This window comes from Trichosurus vulpecula, chromosome 8 (genome assembly GCF_011100635.1).
Source record: "Trichosurus vulpecula isolate mTriVul1 chromosome 8, mTriVul1.pri, whole genome shotgun sequence".
NCBI classification, from domain to species: Eukaryota; Metazoa; Chordata; class Mammalia; order Diprotodontia; family Phalangeridae; genus Trichosurus; species Trichosurus vulpecula.
In genome coordinates this window covers 100,577,939-100,595,073 of record NC_050580.1, presented here as the reverse complement: position 1 = coordinate 100,595,073, position 17,135 = coordinate 100,577,939, and the positions used below count along the sequence as shown (strand labels likewise).

Sequence of the window (17,135 nt, the reverse complement as noted above, 5' to 3'; positions counted from 1 at the left end):
TCAAAAAAGAAAATCTGGAGGACCTTACCATTTAGAGGGGATTGTTCTTTGAGATCTCCATCATGACAGTCAGACACCTTTAACACACCTATGCCTTCCTCTTTACTGTACTTTGGCACAGATCATACTTTCCATACGGGAGAGGTAGGCTCTGGTTCCCTACCATTAAGTCTAAACCAAAGCCTAGTGAGGAAGCGAAAAATAGGTGATAGGTTTCTGATTAGACCTCTCAGACACCAGGAGTATGTCTTTAGGCTAGCTTGTCCACTATTACTCTTCAACTTTAGCCATTGTTGACCTGTGACTGAGGAAATTTTGTAAAAGAGAGTTTTGTTCTCAAAAGATTTGTTAATCAAAGTATCATAAGGATAGTTCAGTTTTGTTTCCCTAGCTAAGTTATTGTCTTGAGCGAAAGGTCATTGTCAGATATTTTTATTCTTCCTCCACATACCCAGTGATGAACACATAACTTTCAGTACAATGTGTGGTTGATTAATTTTCTAAAGACCTTTAGATACCAATCAATTTATTGGAGACTATATATGTTATTATTCTAAATGATAAATTTCAAATGAGCACTATAGGTAGAAGACATGAATCCCTTAAAAAAAAAATCACTGTGGATGGAGCCAAGATGGCAGCTGGAAAGCAGGAACTTGCTTAAGCTGTCCCCCAGGTCCCTCCAAACACCTGTAAAAAGTAGCTCTGAACAAATTCTAGAGCCGCAGAACCCATGAAATAGCAGAGGGAAGCAGGTCTCCAGCCCAGGACTGCCTGGATGGTTGCTGGGAAGGGTCTATTGCACAGTGCTGGGAGCAGAGCGCAGCCCAGTGTGGGCCGTGCCAGGACAGACCACACTGGGAGTCGGCCTGGAGCAGGCCTTAGGGCCATGAATTATTGAGCCGTGGCAGTTATCAGACTTCTCAACCCACAAACGCCAAAGACCATGGAGCAAGTTAGTGGGAAAACTGCTAGATCGGGTTAGAAAGAGATCTGGCCCCAACCCTAGGGGTGGTGGAGGTGGTACAGGTCTGCTCCTGCGGCTGCTTCCAGAGCTCCAGCATCAGCTGCTTCTGGAGTCCCTGGCCCATGAGGTAGGAAGAATCAAGGGGCAGACCAGAGCAGGAGTGCAGGGCTTGCTTTGCCCTTCTTGGATCTGGGTCACAATCCTGGTTGGCGGTTCTTGGGGGAGCAGGAGCACTGCTGTGGCAGAACTTGCAGTGACAGTGGAGTAGATGTAGCTCCGAAAACAGCAGCACAGCCCCTAAAGCTTGGGACAAAGCACTCTCTACAAGAAGTCATACCCTGACAAAAAGCTCAAAGGTCAAGTAGTTGGCTGGGAACATAGCTAGGCAGCAAAAAAGGACACAGATTCAGACTCTGGAATCATTTTTTGGTGACAAAGAAGATCAAAACATACAGCCAGAAAGAAGTCGGCAAAGTCAAAGAGCCTACATCAAAAGCCTCCAAGAAAAATATGAATTGGTCTCAGTCCATGGAAGATCTCAAAAAGGATTTGGAAAAGCAAGTTAGAGAAGTGGAGGAAAAATTGGGAAGAGAAATGAGAATGATGCAAGAAAACCATGAAAAACAAGTCAGTGACTAGCTAAAGGAGACCCAAAAAAATACAGAAAAATAATACTGAAGAAAATAAGTCCTTTAAAAATAGACTAATGCAAATGGCAAAAGAGCTTCAAAAAGCCAATGAGTAGAAGAATGCCTTGAAAGGAAGAATTAGCCAAATGGAAAAAGAGGTGCAAAAGACCACTGAAGAAAATACCACATTAAAAATGAGATTGGAGCAAGTGGAAGCTAGTGACTTTATGAGAAATCAAGATATTCTAAAACAGAACCAAAGGAATGAAAAAGTGGAAGACAATGTGAAATATCTCATTGGAAAAACCACTGACCTGGAGAATAGATTCAGGAGAGATAATTTAAAAATTATTGGACTGCTGGAAAGCCATGATCAAAAAAAGAGCCTAAACATCATCTTTCAAGAAATTATCAAGGAAAACTGCCCTGATATTCTAGAACCAGAGGGTAAAATATAAATTGAAAGAATCCACTGATTGCCTCTTGAAAAAGATCCCCAACAGAAAACTCCTAGGAATATTATTGCCCAATTCCAGAGTTCCCAGGTCAAGGAGAAAATACTGCAAGCAGCCAGAAAGAAACAATTTGAGTATTGTGGAAACACAATCAGGATAACCCAAGATCTAGCAGCTTCCACATTAAGGGATCAAAGGGCTTGGAATATGATATTCTGGAGGTCAAAGGAGTTAGGATTAAAACCAAGAATCACCTACCCAGCAAAACTGAGTATCATGCTCCAAGGCAAAATATGGATTTTCAATAAAATAGAGGACTTTCAAGCTTTCTCAGTGAAAAGACCAGAGCTGAATAGAAAATATGATTTTCAAACACAAGAATCAAGAGAAGCATAAAAAGGTAAACAGGAGAAAGACATCATAAGGGACTTACTAAAGTTGAACTGTTTTGTTTACATCACTACATGGAAAGATGATGTGTGTAATTCATGAGACCTTTCTCAGTATTAGGGTAGTTGAAGGGAATATACATATATATAGACAGAGGGCACAGGGTGAGTGGAATATAAAGGGATGATATCTAAAAAAAATAAAATCAAATTAAGGGATGAGACAGATATATATTGAGAGAGAGAGAGAGAGAGATAGAATGGGGTAAATTATCTCACATAAAAGTGGCAAGGAAAAGCAGCTCTGTTGGAAGGGAAGAGGGGGCAGGTGAGGGGGAGTGAGTAAATCTTGCTTTCATCGGATTTGACTTGAGGAGGGAATAACATATACACTCAATTGGGTAGGAAGATGGGGGGATGATAGAAGGGAGGGCAGATGGGGGAGGAGGTAATCAAAAGCAAACTCTTTTGTAAAGGGACAGGGTCAAGGGAGAAAATTGAATAAAGAGGGACAGTATAGGATGGAGGGAAATATAGTTAGTCTTTCACAACATTACTATTATGGAAGTGTTTTACATAATGATACATGTGTGGCCTATGTTGAATTGCTTGCCTTCTTGGGGTGGGAAGGGAAGAGGGGAGAGTATTTGGAACCCAAAGTTTTAAAATCAGATGCTCAAAAGAAAAAGTTGTTTTTGCATGCAACTGAGAAATAAGATATATCGGGAATGGGGCATAGAAATCTATCCTGACCTACAAGAAAGTAAGGGGAAAGGGAATGGGGGGTGGGGATGACAGAAGGGAGGACTGACTGGAGAACAGGGCAATCTTGTAGTCGGGGGGGGAGGGTAGGAATGGGGAGAAAATCTTTAACTCAAAATCTTGTGGAAATCAATGTCAAAAACTAAAATATTAAATAAATAATAAAATAATTGAAAGTGAAAAAAAAGTTGAATATGTAAAAAAAAATCACTATGGTCAAGGTAGGTTTAATAGAAGTAGAATTTAAGCTGAACTTTGAAGGAAAAATAAAATTTAGATATGAGGAAAGGTATTCCAGGAAAAAAGAATTGACTGCATGACCAAAGATGCAGAGGCATGAATGTTTGTGATATGTTCAGAGATTGAATAGATCAGTTTGATTTGTATGCTCATTGTATGCCCCCCTTTGAAAATTCCATTTTTAATTGTTAATATACTATCAAAGCCATGATTCATTTACATGAAGATTATTAAGATACCTTCTAAAAAAGATTTATTTAGGAAGAAAATAACCAAACCTGACAGCCAGCTTTTATTCTTAGTAAAGTTTAACTTTTAAGAACTCTAGGGTTGAACTCTTGGGTTTAGTCATTAGTTTCTCTGAGGCTTTATTTATAGTGCTGCTGTACCATAACTACATATTTAAAAAACAAGCCAAGTATTACTCATGTTATTTTCCCTTTAAGGTTCTGACAAGTTGAATAATACTAAAATCAAATGCTCAATTGATCATGATGATAAGTGAATTAAAATTGTTTTTCACATGGGAATATTGATGCAATACTTCACAGATTTTCTGGACCTTGTACTCCCATACTTTGAAGATCAATTTTCTGTTTTTGACAGTATTTTTTAGGCCTACTGTTCAAACATTTTCACTTGTCTTTGTATCTATTTAAAAATTGATGCAATTTTATTTTGTCTGCCTAAAAATAAGTAACTTGCCTCTTTCCAGGACTTCATCCATCACCTCTTACTCAAGGACTTCCAAACTTTGATCTCTAAACCCACCTCTCTACCTGTAATGCGACTGTATTACATATAATGTGTTTTATTACACATACCCAAGTGCCTCTTTTTAGAGTAGATTAAACTTTCTTTCCTCCCTCCCATTGCCAGTGGAGCACAAGTTTGCCAAATCCAAGCCAAAAACGGCCTTAAGTATAGTACCAATGTCAGACTCTCTGTTGTCCAAGAACTGACCTAGCATAATTCAAGATGCTTATAACCAGAAAACTGGTCACCAATTGATGGGGTTTTGTTTGTTTTGTAGCCAGTGCAGTTAATAAAACCATCTGTTAAGTTGTAGAAAGGCAGGTTGCAATAGGTATTTGTGAAGGGAATTTTCTCACTGACTGAAACATTGGCCCTTAAAATGCTGAAGTAATTTAAATACATTCCCATTTGATCCTTACAACAAATCTGAGGCCTAGTTTGCCTATTTTCTCTATGAATTAACAAGGAACAAAAACAACTTACCAAGATCAAAGAGTTAATGTTAGAACAAGGACGCAAACTGAGGTCTTCCTTGCTCAAAATCCAGTGTTCTTTCCACCATACCACATAATCTGAGCTATATGAGACAGACTATGAGTTTAGGAAGACTGTAGAGAACAGAATTTCAGCAGAACCCCAAAGAGTTAGAGAACGCTTCCTGAAGAAATAGAGACAGCATATATAAATTATTGTAGACACATAAGTGAGGAGAGGCAGCATACCTAGGGCCAGTGTGGCCTGATGGTGTGTGCCATCCTGATAGTACACACCCCCAAGCCATGAACCACTGTCTCATCTTGAAGCAGTGGCACAGTAAATAGAGTGCTGGGCCTGGAGTCAAGACCTGAGTTCAAATGTGGCTCAGATACTTATTAGCTGGGCAAGTCTGTTCACCTCCTCAGTTTCCTTATCTGTAAAATGGAGATAATAATACCACCTGCCTCCCAGAATTATTGTGAGGGTCAAATGAGGTAACAATTGTAAGGTACTTAGTACAATGCCTGGCACTTAGTAAGTGCTATGTAAATACTAGCTGTTATTATTAGGCAGCCAATCAGCAAGCATTTATTAAGTACCTACTGTGTGCCAGGCACTATGCTAGGTGCTAAGGATAGAAGGACAAATAGAACAGTGCCTGTCCTCAAGGAGTTTAAATTCTATTGCGAGAGAGAACATGTACATATACAAATATATAGAATAAAAACAAAATATGTGCAAGGTAATTTTGAGGGGGGGCAGCAGCAACTAAAGGAGAAATCATCCAACTTTAGTTTCCTCATTTGTAAAATGAGGGGATTGGACTAAATGGTCTCTCAGGTCATATCTAGATCTGTCTTGTAATAATAACACTCCCTTAAATCTGTATAACACTTGATTGTTTTCAGAGAGCTCTTACATATGTTGTCTCATTTGAGCTTCACAATAGCCATGTAAGGGGGTCAGGGCAGGTCACTATATCCCTGCTTTACTGAGAAAAGTGAATTTCAGAGCAAGCAAATAACTAGAAAAGTAGATCTGGGACTAGAGTCCAAGTGTTCTGATTACTGTTGCATCATTGCTTTTTCTATTCAGTAACTTGGATTTATATAGTACTTTAAGTTTTATAATCACTTTATCCTGTGAAGTAGGGAGTGAATATTTTCTTTTTGAAGGTGAATGGGCTCAGTGCTATACCCAAGTTCACAGAGTCAGAAAGATTTGCAGGCAAAAAAAAAAGGCCCTCTGATTGTTCTACTGTTGTACCTTCCATCAGTTTCCTCTTGCAGTTCAATCTGCATCCTTAATCTGACTCTAACAAGGGTTTCCAGGCCAGTTCAAGTGATATTCGGTAGCCAAGAGTCTTCTGCTACTAAGAATATCTAAATCAGGTCAATGTTCCATCCAACCTAATATTCTGAAGTAACATGGAGTAGTGGAAAATATGTTCAGAGAGCAGAGACAGCTGATTTGAATCCCATCTCTACCTAGCCACCTCATGGGCTATTGTTATGAGAATCAAATGAGATAATGTATATAAAACACTTTGCAAACCTCAATTTTCTCACAATTGACTGAAAGGTGTAGAGAATAGAAAATCCAGCTGTGCTTATAATTTGTTGATTACAAAAAAAAAAAAAATTGACCCATAACAAAATGCCTCTCTAGAGGTTCCCCAGAAAATTATCTCTACATATTTAAGATTGTGCAAGATTACTTGATAGATATAACCACATATTTTACACAGTCATCTTCTCATTCTCAAAAGTCAGGTGAGAGTATCAGACAAGGAGACATACAGCAAAAATGTTCTTTACTGTCATGCATGGACCCAGCATTAAGTAGAGGGAGAGGATGGGCTGGATTGCATTTGGGAAATTGCACAATCAACTAATATTTGCTAAGAACATATGCGTCCGCATGCATGCATGTGCACATACACACACACACACACACACACACACACACACACACACATCAACATTGTTCCAGGAACTGAATCTAAAAATACAGTAGTGAAAGAATGTCTCTCCCAAAGAGTTTACATTTTGCTTACAGTGATCCCATGTTTCTTGATGTGAAAACTAACAGATTTAGTCAAGTATCAAAATATAATTTTTGTAGGAACTCCAAGACATGATTTATGGAAGCCAAAAAATTTGGATGACTTCTGTGAGATTAATACCAAAACATTAATGATGTGCCCCTAAATATATGCTTTCCTACCTTGGCTTCCTAACACTGGCTTTCCTGGTTTGTTTGTTTTTTCTGCTATTTATTATAATTACTCTATGTTGACTTCTTAGGTATTTGCATATTCTCATTTTCCTAGATTAAAAGTGTAGCCAGTTTTGGGAACAAAAGACCCTCTCTATAATAATTTAGTTATGCAAGTGTTATTACTGTGCCTTGTATATATGATCACATAAGAGTTGTACTGAGAATATATTATTTATTTATTATTTACTTGGCCCCTTAATTTCAAGATACACCTTAGTTCTAAAAAGCATATCAGAAAGTATATATTCTTATTATGAATCTCGAGTTTAGAGATAAGAGCGCTTCTATTCTGAAAAGCCAAATAGATTTTCAAACCAAACTACACTTTCTATAATGTAAAAAACTCAGGTGTTTAGCATTATAATGACTGTCAAAACTCTCTTTTAGGAAAAAAAAAATCTCAGTGCAATTCTATTTTTTTTACATTAATAAATTTTATACCCGAAGTATTGCTAGCATAAAACTTTAGAGGAGACAGTATTATTTTTCTACTGATATTTTTATTTATATAGTATTCTGCTTTAACAATATTGTAAAGTATTCTATTTCTATTCCTTTAATTAGTTCATATATCTATAATATATATTTACATGTTGACACACATACTTAAAACTAACTTTGCTTTTTATTTCTTTTGAAGCTTATGAGTTGCTTATGGAATAACTAGAAATGTTATTGGAATGTTCTCTAAGCAAATAGAAATTTTGGTATAGTCATATATTTTTGTATTCTGTTGTCAACTGGCTTAGGTAATATGCTCATCAAATCTGCAAATAAGCCCAAGGATCCAAAAAAAATCTTGACAGGCTGGAGCATTGGACTGAATCTTTTAAGAAATTCAGTATGAATAAATGTAAAGTCTTGTACTTTAGTACAGAAAATCAGCTTCATTGAGGATTTTTAGTGTTAGGCAAACAAGTGCTTAAAGCAAGAAAATAAACTTCAAAAGTTTTATAAATGGTAGATACATATATATACATACATATGTATATATATATATATATATATATATATACACACACACACACATATATATATATACACTTTAATTTGTGCTTTAAACATACACAATGAAAAATGAAAATGCCACACATAGTTTGAATGTCAGATAAAATTAAGTGGATGAGAACTATATTTTGAGAACTGTATTTTCACATCATGAGAATTCATTGTGGAATCTCTCAATCTCTTTCTCATCTATAATGAATGAAATGTAAAGGGTTTTTTTTTTCTTTCAAATGTTCAGACACAAATTTTGGGGTCCCTCACTCATATTTTTAAAGTTGTAAAGCTTGATACTTTTATACTTTTTAATTTCTCTAGGTGGAATTAAATTTCTAGTTTGGAAGCAAAGCTTGTCCACTGCCAGTAAAAAACACATTATTCCTTTGTGGGGTGAAAAGAAAAGTTTTAGTGATTTTTATATAAAAATGATTTGCATTCAAAGCCATGTACTGGAACTGTGTAACTAGATATTTCCGTATGAACTTATCTTTGTTAGTGTACTTATCTCAGTAAGGATGGAAAGTAGAGTTCACTCTGAACAGGCTATGTATGAATCATTTAAGATTTTTGTCCTCACCAAAAAAAGAAAAATTGTGAAGTCATGGAAAAAATAAAGAAAATAGGGCTTGAATTATTTTCAAGACTAAAAGTTGTATTTTAGTGTTAAGATTTTAGATTTTTTTGCTTTTGCTAATGGCAAAAAAGTAATTTCTTAAATTTAAAGAAAAAACTGTATACATATGATTAGTTTTTGAGATTTAAGTGAAGTCTTTTAATTTTGGTTTTAAACTAGAGAGATAACTGAGATGCTAATGTATACTTTGATGTCTTTAAAGCAGATGTTTAATGGAGTTCTGTTATAACCAAAGCCAAAGCTTTGGCCCTCTAAATGAAAAATATTTTTAATGTCTTTCTTGATCTGTAAAATGTCAAAGAGCTTTTAGAGCTAATTCTTTAATGATGGTTAGGTTTTCCAAGTACCAGTTTATAAAATGAAATAATTGTTTCAAAATTTCAACGGTTCTTAAATAAGTATTTTCAGCCCCAGGAATTGCTTTTTTTTTTTCTTTTAAACAAAATGTACTTCAGAATTTTTCCAGCAAATATTCATTCAAAAGATAGTATTAAATGTATATGAAAAAGTATATATACTCTCTCAATGAATCCAGTTTAACATCTCTTAAGTTTTTTCCCCATGCTTAGTTGACATACTATACTGATTACATAATAGAAAGCTCTATTTCTAAGGTTTTTTTCAGCTGTCTTATCTAAAGGAAAGTATGTTTTAATTATTATGACAGTCAAAACAAATTCAAAGGTTTGTGTGTCAAGAAAACATTTTGTTCAAATAGATCTTACTCGTTTATAATGATTGGAGTGTGTAAAGATTTTAGAATTGAAATTTTAAAAGAAAGCAAAATGGTAATAAATTCAAAATAACCCATTCTAAGTTTGAATTGTATAAAAGATTGTGTTCTGGTACTAGTTTCAGTGTTTCCAAGGGACTTAAAGAATTTCTAAATGGAGGGGAAATTTCAAAATTTAATTCCCTTCTGAAAAATCAAAGGCATAATATAAATCATTTTTGGAACAAGATATATTTACATAATCCGGAATTATTGTTGGCTTTTCAGAGAATCATACCATTTCCAATGCCACACAAAGGGCATATTACAAGTAAGACTTTAACATTGAGCTGAGACTACCTTTTTCTTATAACATATGCTACCATGACCTTTCCATATAATTAGTGTTAATGGCCTTAGAGAAGTAAGTCCTTTATCTGCTTAGATTTCTTTTTTATAGGATAATATTTTTATTATGTGTACTCTTAGACACATGTAAAGACCTCTATGCACAAATATGGTCATTTGTACATACATTTTAATTTGGTTAAAAACATTAATACAGTGTCAGCAAATCTCTCTACTGATATGTAATTTCTAGTTTTGACTAATAGTATTTTTTTCACTCAGTAAAACATTGGTCCTTTTAAAATTGTGAGAAGTTGTGTTCACACAATATAACTTGTATAATGTTTTGCTTCTTCTTTTTACACTTTTCAGATGGCCTTCTTGTTGTTGGTGTTCATTCAGCTAAATTTCCGAATGAAAAGGTTCTGGATAACATTAAAAGTGCTGTTCTTCGCTATAACATCACCCATCCCGTGGTTAATGATGCTGATGCTTTCCTTTGGCAAGATCTGGAAGTTTCTTGTTGGCCAACCCTGGTCATACTTGGACCCCGTGGAAACATACTTTTTTCTTTGGTTGGAGAAGGGCACAGAGAAAAATTGTTTTTGTTTACTTCGATGGCTTTAAAATATTACAAAGACAGAGGACAAATTAAAGATAATAAAATTGGAATAAAACTTTATAAAGATTCTTTGCCACCCTCTCCTTTACTTTTTCCTGGCAAAGTAACAGTAGACAAAGTGGCTGACAGGTTAGTGATAGCAGACACTGGACATCACAGAATTTTGGTTGTCAGAAAAAATGGACAAATCCAGCACAGCATTGGAGGTAAAATATATGCATGATATACATTTTTATGATGAAAATTGTGAAAGTGGGGTGATTGAAAGTGGAATTATGAATAAAAATAATTCCTGGGCATTGTAATAAAATAATTTTACCTTCTCTCACATGAAATTAATCCAGTGTATATAATGAGCTTAAGTGAAGGTGGTGAATACCATGCTGTAACATCAGTGTAGTGGAATCAGGGTTGGTGACTATAAAACATATTTATGTTTTAAATTCACTCGTAATTTTGTCCCTAAACAATACAATGACAACATGGTTTCTAAAGGCAGCTAAGTGGCATGGTGGATAGAGTACCAGCCATGGAATTATTTCACTTTTCTATTAAAATAATTTTTATCTTGTTAACAAGATAAAAATTATTTTAATAGAAAAGTGAAATACTCTCTACATTGATGTTGTTTATATTTCTTTCTGGCAGAATGGAGGAAGAGAGACAGTCAAGGTTAAATGACTTGTTCAGGCTCACGCAGTTAGTGTCTGAGGCCAGAACTGAACTAGGTCCTCCTGACTCCATGGCCAGAATCTGGAATGTCTTATTTAGATTATAAGGTGTGGAAGTCTAATTTGTTTAAAACCTAAGAAGGAATTGTTACAAAGTAAAACCCAAGTTTTAATTTATATATTCAGTGCTTATTATTTTATATTATTTATATTTGATATTATTTTATATATTTAATATTTTTATAATATAACATGGTATATAATACATTAATAATATGTAACAATATATGATTGTTAATATAATATGATATATAATATAATTATATAAAATTTTTTATATTTCATATTGTTTATATATTTTTAATATTATTTATGAATGAATGCTTAATAGCTTGTAGGATTTTTGTGAAATATAAGTTTTACTTATTTTCTAGCAGAAAACTACTATGATGCATTGGAAAAACCATGTCAGTTCAAATCCCTTTTCTGACCCTTAGAACATTTGTGACTTTGAGCAAAATCACTTAATCTCCCTGGGCCTGAATTTCCTCATGTGTCAAAGAAATTGAGGTTGAACTAGTTGGCCTCTGAAGTTCCCTCTACCTCTAAATTTCTGGTGCTTTTATCCTAAGATCTCCAGCACAATGTAAATAAAGAATATTCATTTTACTTTTACAAACAAGCATCAAGATAGCATAAACCATTTTCTTGAACAACTCTGTAGTTTCTGGACTAACAAGTACTACCTGCTTAGGCTACTTTTTAAATAAGATCTGTTAAGACATTATAAAGACAGAGAATTTTGAAAGATTTAAGAATTCTGAGCAACTTGCAGTGGCACACCATGATTCCAGAAGATTTATGATGAAACATCCTTGGCATCTCCTGACAGAGAAGTGATGAATTCAGGGTGCAGATTGAGACATATTTTGTATGTGGCCAGTGTGGGAATTTATTTTCCTTTACTATGCATATTTGTTAGAAAGATTTTGTTTTGGGGCATGAAGGAAGAGAATAAGCATTTATTAAATACCTGCTATGTACCAGGCACTGTACTAAGTACTTTACAAATAATATTTGATCTTCACAACAACCGTGAGATTGGGCTATTTCTATTTTACAATTGAAGGAACTGAGGTAGACCAAGATTAAGTGATTTGCCCAGAGTCACACAGCTAGTAAGTGTCTGAGGCTGGATTTGAATTCAGGTCTTCATGACTCCAGGCCCAGTGCTGTATCTACTGTGCCATCTAGATTTTTCAGTGGTGCAGCAGAAGGTAGAAGGGAGATAAAATAGGTTTTTGTTCATTGAAAATTAAATTTTAGAATATTAAAGTTAGGGTTACTTACCAAATTCAGCTAAAGCATCACTGTCCACAAGAGGCCTTTCATCATCTTTCCAGCTAAAAGTGCCTCCCTCTCCCCATTACCTTGTCTTTATTTGTATCTGTTTTCTATTTATTTAAGTAATGCTGTCTCCATTCAGAAAATGTAAACCGTCAGGGCAGAGGCTTTTTATGTTTTTTCTTGGTATCCCTAGCACTCTATTAAAATACTATTTTATCTTGTTAGGAAGTTATAATGGAATCTAGAACTTTGTATTTAGATTATAAGGTTTGGAAAATCTAGATAATTAACAGTATCTTGCACATAATAGGTGCTTAATAAATGCTTGTTGTTATTTTTGTTTGCTCCTTTAACACGGTTGAAATCTGTCAGTCAAAGGAAACAATAACTTCTCCATCGTCACTAATAAATTAACAAAACATTTGCATTTGCTAATTTTATATATTTGTCAACTCTTCAATATAGTTAAGCTATTAAAGATTTGTAGCAAATATTTTATCCATTCCATGGCAACTTTGTTATAACAACATAATATCACTATTACTTTGGTCATTTTTTTTCAGTCTCAATTCATAATATACACAGGCAGTGATTAATAATTACTTAATAATAAATCCACAAAAGAGTTAAAATGTAGAATAACAACTTCTTAGAATTGCTGAATACTCAAAATACTTAATATCTGCTCCATAACTTGAATCCAGAAGTTTCAAAGCAAGTTTTCATAATGTATTACATAGTACTCAGAATCTACATATGTGAAAATTAGGGACCTATTGTTAAGCAGAGAAAATGATCCCATGTAGGCCTGAAATAATTTATTCCATGATTCCGGAGTATCAGTGTCATCCCTAGAATGCAGCAGTCAGTGCAGAAGCCCAGAAGAATTAGGACCAAGAGAACAGTGCTCTTAAAAGACAGTTCTCTTTCATTCATTTTTTTTTCTTCCTGAAATACAAAATCTCTTCTTGTCATAAGCAAAGCAAAAAGTAGCTGTCATCATTTTAGGGCTCATTCTTTTACTTCCTAAGAACTAAGACTGATAGTTACCTTGAAAATGTGTTTGTAATCTAAGACAGTAAGACGAAAACTCGGGAATACTTACAAAAGATTTCATTTTAAAAGTTCCTTGGGGAGAAACTTACTGTGTCTGTATTAAAGTCAGGAAAAAGATAGCTTTCACTAATTTTTTTTAAAAACCTTGATTTAAGAGGAAATGACATTTAGAAATAAGATCAAATAACTTGTATACTTCATATTTCTATGAAAATGAGCAATAATAAGTCATAAGCAAAATCTCATTGATTTATAGCAGAACAAAAAGAAGGTTGAAAATGTCATTGAACTCAAATTCCTTTTGTTATTTACTATATGTGTTGCTTATTAAAAATGAAAAGCTAGTTTGTGTTATTAATGTGCATTACAATTTTAATTTTAAAAAGAAGAGAAAATAGATAAAACAGAAAATTATCTTTTTCTTTTTTTCCTATTCATTTGGATAAATAACTTCTTTAAATAGCTCAAATGATTGCCAGTTTTGTTGATTTAGGTCTTCCAACAATGAAAATTACAATTTTTCCATACCTTAGTATATAGTTTTCTTTAGTTGCTATGGCTGGTGATATTCATCACCTGCCCAACTTTCTGGTGATGGTTCTCTCCAAACTTAGCAAGACTGGATCCCAAGACTGTTGTTCTGCTGTTCTTTAGAGCTTCCACAGTTTTATAAAACTTGCACTATGTTGGCATGGCCTTTTGGAGTTCAAGGTCACCTCCACACCATAATCTGACAAAGAAGAAGAACTTTTGTGAAGGGGAAAGGGGTGTATATAGAAAAGAATATGTTACATTCTTTTTTAACACTGTAGCAAAATGTAATAGCCTCTGAGTCTATACTGAGACTACCTTTCAGTAGTTAGTAGATAATTAGATTTTAAGGGAGCAACACACAATTAAAACCACTTAAAAATTTATCTTGTTGCACTTATGTGTACATCGTTATTGAGACAATTTTGAGAAATGTAGAAATAAGTTACAAATATGTTCTAGTCTCGCAATTTTTTTTAAAAAAAGCCTGAGATTATTTCCCATTTATCTTGGTCATGTTTTGAATAGAAAGATTTTAACTGACTTATTTTCTATTTTAGGTCCCAACAGTGGAAGAAAAGATGGGACATTTTTAGAGTCAACTTTCAATTCTCCACAAGGTGTAGCCATAAAGAATAATATCATATATGTAGCAGATACAGAAAATCACTTGATAAGAAAGGTAATTTTTCCGTACATGCCAGTTTAAATATCCTTAATTATAAGCATACCTTATTTTCTGCTTGCTGCTTTATTATTTGAAATTAGAGGAAATGATTATGAATTTTAAATGTGTCCATGTTAGTCCCACCTGTGTGAGAATAATTCCACTGTATTGTAACCTCTTCAGGCTTTATCTGGATTATGTTCACTTCAAGGCTTCCCATTTTAAAAGGGACATTGACAAAGTTCTACAAGCCATGTCATGAGGAACAACTGAATGAATTTGGGAATGTTTAGCTTGGAAAAAAGAAGGGGAATAGGTTAGAATTATTTTATATAGTTTTAGTTAAGTTATATAGTTTTAGAAGGCCAAATTTAGGACTAATGAAGATAGTTGGAGCCAGGATGGTAGAGTAGCAGGAAGAAGTATAGCCTAGCTCCTACAGCATACCTTCTCCAACAAGATCTAGAAAACATATTAGAAGTCCTGACCAACAGAGGATTCTGGGAAGATGGTGGAGTAGGTCAGAAAATTCCAAGCTCTCAAGATTTTCCCCCACAAAAAGAGTTAAAATAGCGCCTTAGGGCAAACAAAGTGTAAGTAAAGACAAAGAAAAATAGGGGCACAACCAGGATCTTCCTCCACAGTTTGAGAAGATCTGAAGAAAAACCCCAGGACCAGGTTTGGTCCCTGTGAGGAGTAAACACCTCCAGGCTAGGTTCCGTTTTAACAAGTGACAAGCCGCTAAAATAACTAGTGGCAACCCCCAGGGTTAGTTAGTTTGAGAGGCCAGCCCCAACTTTTCACCCTGGGATAGTGAGGAAAGTGATTTGTTTGAGCCCAGGAAGATTTCGGGAACCTCTGCTGAAGAGGAGCGCCAGACTTAGCTGTGCTCCAAAGAGCAGTGGTGGGGCGAGAAGGAACCAGCACACGCCCAGTGAGTGCATAAGCAGTGGGGCAGAAAGCCCCTGGCTGTGGGTACTTACAGGAAGTTGGAGGTTTGGCTTTGGTTCCAGGCCAGAGGAGAAAATTGAAGATTTGGGGCAACAGGCACCATTTCCCATACCCCAGGGCTAGAGGTATTACAAAAATCAAGTTATTACCACACACACAAAAAAAAAATGCACAGGCAAAGGAGAAAGAATCCAGCCATGGAGACCTATTACGGGAATAGAGATGACTGGGGTTCATCTTCAGAGGAGGATATTGAAGTAAAGAAACCCCAAAGAGCAATGTCAAATGGTCACTTGCCCAAAAAGAATTTGTAGAAGATCTTAAAAAAGACTTTAAAAATCAAAAGACAGAGATGGAGTAAAAACTAAAACTAATCCAAGAAAAACAAGGAAGTTATGAAAGGAAGGTCAACCAATTAGAAAAGGAGATCCAGAATCTCGAGGAAAGCAACACCTTGAAAATTAGAATTGGGCAAAGTAAAGCCAGTGAAGTTATAAGAGATCAAGAAATAATTAAACAAAACATGAATAATGAAAAAATAGAAGAGAAAGTGAAACACCTTATAAGAAAAACAGCAGATTTAGAGAATAGAAAATATAGAAGAGAAAATATAAAAATAATTGGAGTAACCGAAAGTGATACAATAATACAAGAAATAATTAAAGAAAATTGTCCTGAAGCATTAGAACAAGGCAGGGAAGTAGGAATAGAGAAAATCCATTGCACAGCACTTAAGACAGATCCTGTGAGGAAAACTTATAGGAATATCATAGTCAAATTCCAGAACCCCCAGCTCAAGGATAAAATATTAAAAGCATCAAGATTAGAATAATTTAAATATGATGGTGCCACAATTAGAATTACACAAGACCTAGCAGCAGAGACATTAAAGGACCACAGATCTTGGAACACAACATATCGAAGAGCAAAAGACCTGGGGCTTCGGCCAAAAATAGCATACCCTTCAAATTTCAATAATATCTTGAATGAAAAAAATGGACATTTGACAAACCCTCAGACTTTCAAGACTTTGTTAAAAGAATCCCCAACTTAATAGAAGATTCTACATACAAGAACCAAGAGAAACATAAGGTACATACCAAAGACAGACTATAAGAGATTCATAAGAACAGGCTGCTTACATTTTACATAACATAAAATGTAAAATGTATGTCTAACACTCTTATTAATAATTGTTGAGCTCATAAGAAAGAGGGGGATAAACCTATGATATCAATTTAAAAAGTAAAACCATTTAGAAACAGCTAAAAACAGTAACTGTTTCATACAAAAGAGGTGCAAGAAGAAGAGAGGATACGGAGGATTTAGATAGGGACGAGGGCTGGTAGTTCTGGTAACCTACTTTCATCAGGAATGGGTTTAAAATGGAATAATACATATATATGTAAAAGAGTATAAAAGTCTTCTTAATTTAGAAGAAATAAAATGGTAGGGGTATAGTGAGGAGGGTGGACAAGGGAGGGATTTTTAGAGGGGAGAATGAGGGAATAGGTAAAGGGAGTTCAGATCAATGGGAATGGGAGGATAGGGGAGGGATCCTTGGAGCAAGGAAGGCAAGTATTAGGAGGGGAGGGCAGTTGGTGGAGGATGGGAATGGGAGGATAGGGGAGGGATC

The 17,135-nt window shown here is 34.9% G+C and overlaps 1 protein-coding gene across 1 annotated transcript in view; it reads left to right on the top strand.

Annotated features, from left to right (window-relative positions):
• NHLRC2 (NHL repeat containing 2) overlaps positions 1–17,135 on the top strand; it is an 84,249-nt gene that overhangs the window by 16,788 nt on the left and 50,326 nt on the right. The window contains exons 3-4 of the mRNA XM_036734568.1: positions 10,027–10,482; positions 14,442–14,563. Of these exons, the coding sequence (XP_036590463.1) occupies positions 10,027–10,482; positions 14,442–14,563 (578 nt within the window). The remainder of the gene's footprint in view (positions 1–10,026; positions 10,483–14,441; positions 14,564–17,135) is intronic.